At 46.0% G+C, this 6,554-nt stretch overlaps 1 protein-coding gene across 5 annotated transcripts in view; it reads left to right on the top strand.

Annotated features, from left to right (window-relative positions):
- Positions 1 to 811: 811 nt before the first annotated feature.
- LOC144259920 (uncharacterized) overlaps positions 812 to 6,554 on the top strand; it is a 105,432-nt gene continuing 99,689 nt past the window's right edge. For 4 of the 5 annotated variants that reach the window (XR_013344931.1, XR_013344930.1, XR_013344933.1 and 1 more), the window contains exon 1: positions 812 to 1,078. Coding sequence is in view for 1 of the 5 variants with exons in the window: in XM_077808256.1 (XP_077664382.1) it covers positions 6,304 to 6,330 (27 nt within the window). In the remaining 4 variants the exon portion in view is untranslated. Of the gene's footprint in view, positions 1,079 to 6,244; positions 6,331 to 6,554 lie in introns of those variants that run through there. The other variant, XM_077808256.1, reaches the window with a different exon arrangement.

The raw sequence follows: 6,554 nt of genomic DNA, 5'->3' as shown, positions 1-6,554 counted from the left end.
CCTCTTATCTGAAACCTCCCCAAATTTCCAACATTCTTCTTGAACTGTGGACACCAGAACTGGACACAATATTCTGGCAGTGGTTGCACCAGGGTCAAATACAGAGGTAATATAACCTCTCTACTCTTATCTGAGATTCCCCTGTTTATGCATCCAATGCATTTGCAAATTTTGGCCGCTGCATCACACTGGGAGCTCATGTTTTGCTGATTGTCCACCACAACCCCCAAATCTTTTTCAGTCACTGCTTCCAAGGAGAGAGTCCTCCATCCTGAAGGTATAGTATGCATTCTTTGTTCCTAGATGTATACATTTACATTTAGCTGTATTAAAACACATACAGTTTGCTTATGCCCAGTTTACCAAGCAATCCAATCACTCTGTATCAGTGATTTGTCCTCTTCATTATTTACCACTCCTCCAGTCTTTGCCATCTGAAAACTCTCTCAGCAATGATTTCGTTTTCTTCCAGATCATTGATGAAAATGTTAAATAGCACAGAGCCAAGAATCGACCACTGGGAGACTGCATTAGAAATACTGTGGAAGTAAAAAAGGGATAAAGGGGATTTGGATGCATACATCTTAGTTTTCTTAGGAATAGAGTAAGAGTCAGGCTAACTCTAACTCTAATAACGCAAGACTATAAGGCAGGGTCTGGGAGAGGGGGAAGCGAGTGGGAAAACTGTAAGAGATGCTGTTTTGACCTTGTGTTAGATAAGAATGGAACGCAGACTGTAGCAGGAACTGCTGAGAAAAGTAAGATATCAGGAAGGAATATGTATAAACAAGACGCAGCAGTTGATCATTACTGTATGCAACAAAAGGTATAAATGCTTGCCCTAATTGTTTATAGGGCGGAGACCTGCCTAGGAAGGGGGAATCCCTGTCCGTGCGCACTCTCCCCCTTGCAATTGCTTGAGAATAAACTGTCTCTTACTTGTTGTAAACAACCTAAGAGTGAGGACTGAGTTTTTCTTCCACAATTTGGTGCTGTGACTCAGATGGCAATGCCCGGCTGAGACAGTGACAACTACTGCGGACTGTTCCCCTTCGAATCCCATGGCGTCACAATAGAGGTAAGAGACCTTTTGAAATCTCTATTGGGGTATTGGAGGAGGACAGCCCGTGGGGCTGCCTGACACTTTGGGGCTTATGCCATGCGAACTTATTGATTAAGCAAAAAGATCAGATGCAAAGCAGTACTGAGGAACTGTTGCTGCCCTCAATAAGGTTAGTTATATGCGATACTGAGGAGTAGTCTTGACACCCTCAATAAGGTTAATGCATCAGTGCTGAGGGATTTTGGCCACCTCAAATAAGGGAAAGGTTGTATTAAGTCTGGACATAAAGAATTAAGGTTATTGTTAAATGAAATGCATCAAGATATGGGGAATGAATGTGTGTGTATGAATGAGTGAAGGGGGGTATGAACCGCTGACCAGGTCCAGGACTTCAGCTGACTCCAGCTACCCCAGGGCTACCCCATGTGGGAGTTCTGAAAGCAAGGGGGGTCAGCTGAATCTTGTGACCCAGCAGAAAATTTTTCCTTACTTATGAGCCGCTGACCAGGTCCGGACTGAAACTGCTAGTTGGTGGAACCTGTGACCCAGTGGACCCTTTCCTGGGTTGTGAGTGAGTGAAAATCTTTCCTAATTTATGAGCTGCCAAATGGACAGGGGTCCCATATGAGCCACTGAGCGGACAGCATACTCCCCTGTGTGATTGCAAAATGGGTGGGGGACAGTCTAAGAATTCCCCTGCACCACCGAAGGGTGCCCCTGTGTACTACATGTATGTGCATAATGATCCTAGGATCTGCAGATATTTAGAAAATTGGAGTTTTTACACGCATGATAATCCATCTAAACGATTCCCACTAGACGGTACCTTCGATCTTGATAAAATCATATACCTCAGAGGAACCCTTAAATCCCCCAAAATCCCTGATATACAGTGGGAACAAGTTGTTTATTGGTGGGAGGAAGCTACAAAGAGACTCCATGAGTCTCGAGTGTGGAGTCTGAAGGACTCCTAGGAAAAATTAAAAACTCAAGTACAGGATTTGAAAACTAAATGTAAAGAATCTGGATGCCTCCCTGCCCGAGCCACTCCCTCAGCTCCTTTATATCCCCAGTTAGTCAAGACTGAGAGCGAGGAGGAAACCGCTGAGGACATTGTGGATTTTTTCAGCAGTGCCACACGCAGCAACCATTGCCTCCTCCCTCCCCTCCGCACGTTGCACCTTCTAATGAGCTCCATGCGGCAGCCTCACCGCCACCGACTCTTTCTCCTCGAAGGGGGCCTTCCTCTTTGCCGCCCTACCAGCACCCAAGGGTTGATTCCGATCCCTCTAGCAGCTCACCCAACCCTGATTTTTCTAGCCCAGTTTCCCACCACACTAGGAGCCAGACATTAGTGTTTCAGGCTCCCCTAAGACAATTACCTGGTGATGGAAATTATTTGGTTACAGTTCATGCCCCTTGGACACCAGGGGACCTTAGAAATTTAGTAAAGGGACTTCCTAATGTTAGAGAGGAGCCAGAAAAGTTTAGAGAGGAGGTGATTCAGTGTTACAATCCATCATGGGCAGATGTTAACCAACTCTTGCGAGTAGTTCTGCCAGCCGAGGTTCAACAACGACTAATTGCTCGGGCCCAGTGGCCCAGTGCTGACCCTGGAATAGGAGATGCCCTGACTGAGGCTAGGAATCACCTCTTGAACGCCATTCCGGAGGTCTGCTCTAGGAAAACGGATTGGACAAAGATCAATAACTGTAAACAGAACAAAGGCGAATCCCCCGCCGATTATCTAGATAGACTAACTAAGATATTTGAACAACATTCAAGAATTGCCCAGCCTGCCACCAACGCCAGAGAGGCAATGGGGACTGCCTTTGTTCAGGGACTCTTACCAAAAGGATAACTAGCAGCAGTTAAGGGTTATCTGCATCGGCTGGCAAACGAAACCTCTTTCTAAATTGGTGACAGTTGCCAACCATTGTACAGCTTGCATAAAGCAGAAGAAAGAAAATTGTGAAACAAAACTCTTGGCCTTGCAGTTGCAAACTTATTAATATAGAGGCCGTGGGGTAATGAGGGGCGGACGAGGTCGGGGGAGAGGGAGAGGTCCCTCATATCCTGCACTGACAGGGAGCACTGCATGCCACTTTTGTGGCCAGGAGGGACGCTGGAGAAATGAATGCCCAAACCGACCGCCTCAAAATCCTCCACCCCCTTTCCCAAACCCTGAAGCGCCTGCTTCTCCCCCACAAAACAACTCGTATTAGGACAACCTGAGGGAACGTAACTGCGTCACGAATCCTTTAGTTCCTATGAATCAAGAAGGCCCATATGTAAACTGTGAAATTGCAGGAGAATCTGTTGCTTGTCTTGTGGACACTGGAGCTAGCAGATCAGCTCACGAAAGCTCATGCTCAAATAAATTGGTTAGTCTCTAAGGTGCCACAAGTCCTCCTTTTCTTTTTGCGAATACAGACTAACACGGCTGCTACTCTGAAAAAAGATCTTTAGAGTTTCCCTCTGTTCCCTTGTCAACCTCGTCTACTAATGCCATTGGTATCTCAAACCAACCTATTCCACATCCTGTCACAAAACCCCTTTCTGTTTCCCTGGGACCCCTTTCTGATCAACAGGCCTTTTTACTCAGCCCATCCTCTCCTGTTAATTTGTTGGGACGGGATCTTTTGTGTAAATTAGGCTGTACTATCTATTGTACACCAGATGGCGTATTCTTACAAGTTCCTGATGAGAATACCAATCTGGTGCTGGCTACACTGCACACAACAGAGCCAGCCAGACCGCCTGCAGCTCTCAGCCCTGATCTTGTTCACTTGTTGTCACAAGTGCCCTCTTATCTTTGGTCTCGGCATGCAAGGGTCGGTCCTCGGGCTGGTTTTGTTCAATATCTTCATAAATGATCTGGAGGATGGTGTCGATTGCACCCTCAGCAAGTTTGCAGATGACACTAAACTAGGAGGAGAGGTAGATACGCTGGAGGGTAGGGACAGGATACAGAGGGCCCTAGACAAATTAGAGGATTGGGCCAAAAGAAATCTGATGAGGTTCAACAAGGACAAGTGCAGAGTCCTGCACTTAGGACGGAAGAATCCAATGCACCGCTACAGACTAGGGACCGAATGGCTCGGCAGCAGTTCTGCAGAAAAGGACCTTGGTGTTACAGTGGATGAGAAGCTGGATATGAGTCAACAGTGTGCCCTTGTTGCCAAGAAGGCCAATGGCATTTTGGGATGTATAAGTAGGGGCTTTGCCAGCAGATCGAGGGACGTGATCGTTCTCCTCTATTCGACATTCGTGAGGCCTCATCTGGAGTACTGTGTCCAGTTTTGGGCCCCACACTACAAGAGGAATGTGGAAAAATTGGAAAGAGTCCAGCGGAGGGCAATAAAAATGATTAGGGGATTGGAACACATGACTTATGAGGAGAGGCTGAGGGAACTGGGATTGTTTAGTCTGCGGAAGAGAAGAATGAGGGAGGATTTGATAGCTGCTTTCAACTACGTGAAAGGGGGTTCCAAAGAGGATGGATCTAGACTGTTCTCAGTGGTAGCAGATGACAGAACAAGGAGTAATGATCTCAAGTTGCAGTGGGGGAGGTTTAGGTTGGATATTAGGAAAAACTTTTTCACTAGGAGGGTGGTGAAACACTGGAATGCGTTACCTAGGGAGGTGGTGGAATCTCCTTCCTTAGAAATTTTTAAGGTCAAGCTTGACAAAGCCCTGGCTGGGATGATTTAGTTGAGGATCGGTCCTGCTTTGAGCAGGGGGTTGGACTAGATGACCTCCTGAGGTCCCTTCCAACCCTGATATTCTATGATTCTATGAAGTGCGGCAGATCCGAATAGCTGAACCAGTTAAGATTTTTGTTGATCCTTCTAAATCACTTCCAAGGATACCACAATACCCACTGCGCCCTGAAACAGAGGAGCGATTAGCTCCAGTAATTGATTCCTTGTTACAGCAGGGTATTATTGTTTCTACTACTAGTTCTTATAATACACCTATTTTCCCCGTAAAGAAACCAGGAAAAAACACCTATTGGTTTGTTCAAGATCTACATGCGGCTAATGCTGTTGTCCTGCCATCTTTTCCAGTGGTTCCTAACCCAGCTACTATTCTTTCTTGTATTCCCCCTACAGCCACTCACTTTACTGTTGTGGACCTTTGCTCAGCTTTCTTTTCCATTCCCATTCATCCTGATAGCCAGTATTTGTTTGCCTTTACCTATAAAGGGCTCCAGTACAGCTGGACTCGCTTACCCCAAGGGTATACAAAATCTCCATCCCTGTTTTCCCAGATCTTAAAGAAGGATCTGGACGATGTGGTCTTTCCAGGAAAATCTATACTTATACTATATGTGGATGATCTTTTGTTGGCGTCCCCTTCCTCTGAATCCTGTAAAACTAATACTTTAGTTCTTCTGACAGCTCTTGCTGCCAAGGGTCACAAGGCATCTCAGGAAAAACTCCAGTTGTGCCAACCCACAGTTCATTACCTTGGTCATGATAGTTCACCTGGCACTCACCATTTATCAGATGCTCGTATTACAGCCATTTTAAACATGCCTAGGCCAGTCACTATTTCTCAAATGCGAACCTTCCTTGGTATGACTGGGTACTGCAGACAGTGGATTTTGGGTTATGCAACAGTAATTAAGCTATTGCATGATCCGATTAAGTCAGGCACCTCCGAGCCACTTCCATGGTCCCCAGAGGCTAAACATGCCTTTGTAGCCATTAAACAAGCCTTTTCCAGTGCCCCAGCCCTTGGGCTTCCTGATTATGCTAAACCATTTATTCTTTTCTGTCACAAGCATAATGGGTTTGCTTTGGCTGTACTAATGCAAAAACACGGAGATAAACACCATCCCCTTGCTTGTTACAGTACTACCCTAGATGCTGTGGCAGCTGGATTTCCTCCCTGTCTCCGAGCTGGAGCTGCAGCTGCCCTTTCTGCAATTATCTGAATCCACAGTCTTAGGATCGCCCTTAACTGTCGCTGTACCTCACGCTGTGGCAGCTCTTCTGTTGGAATCTAAGACACAACATCTGTCTATTTCTCGCCCTCACTAAATATGAGCTTGTGTTGCTATCTTTGTCTCATATTACCTTGGCTCACTGCCCCATTCTAAATCCTGCCTCTATTGCCTGGGCCGGAAGACAGGAAGCCACATGACTGTGTATCTGTGACTTCTGTTCTTATCCATCCGAGAGACGACCTTATGGATATGCCTTTGCCAAATCCTGATCTCATTTATTTTGTGGATGGCTCGTGCTTGCAAGATTCTAAGGGTAAATTGGTGGCTGGTTATGCTGTATGTTCCTCATATTCTGTTACTGAAAGCGCTTTCCTTCCTTCTGTTTTTTCAGCCCGGGTTGCTGAGCTTATTGCCTTGACTCGAGCCTGTATTTTAGCTCAGGATCAAGCGGTTGCTATTTATACAGATTCTCACTATGCCTTTGGAGTGGTACATGATTATGGTTTATTTTGGAAGTACAGGGGTTTCCTTACATCC

The sequence above is a fragment of the Eretmochelys imbricata genome, chromosome 2, assembly GCF_965152235.1.
Source record: "Eretmochelys imbricata isolate rEreImb1 chromosome 2, rEreImb1.hap1, whole genome shotgun sequence".
In the NCBI taxonomy this organism is placed as follows: Eukaryota; Metazoa; Chordata; order Testudines; family Cheloniidae; genus Eretmochelys; species Eretmochelys imbricata.
Note: the sequence above shows the minus strand (reverse complement) of the source record. Positions and strands in the feature narration are given on the sequence as shown.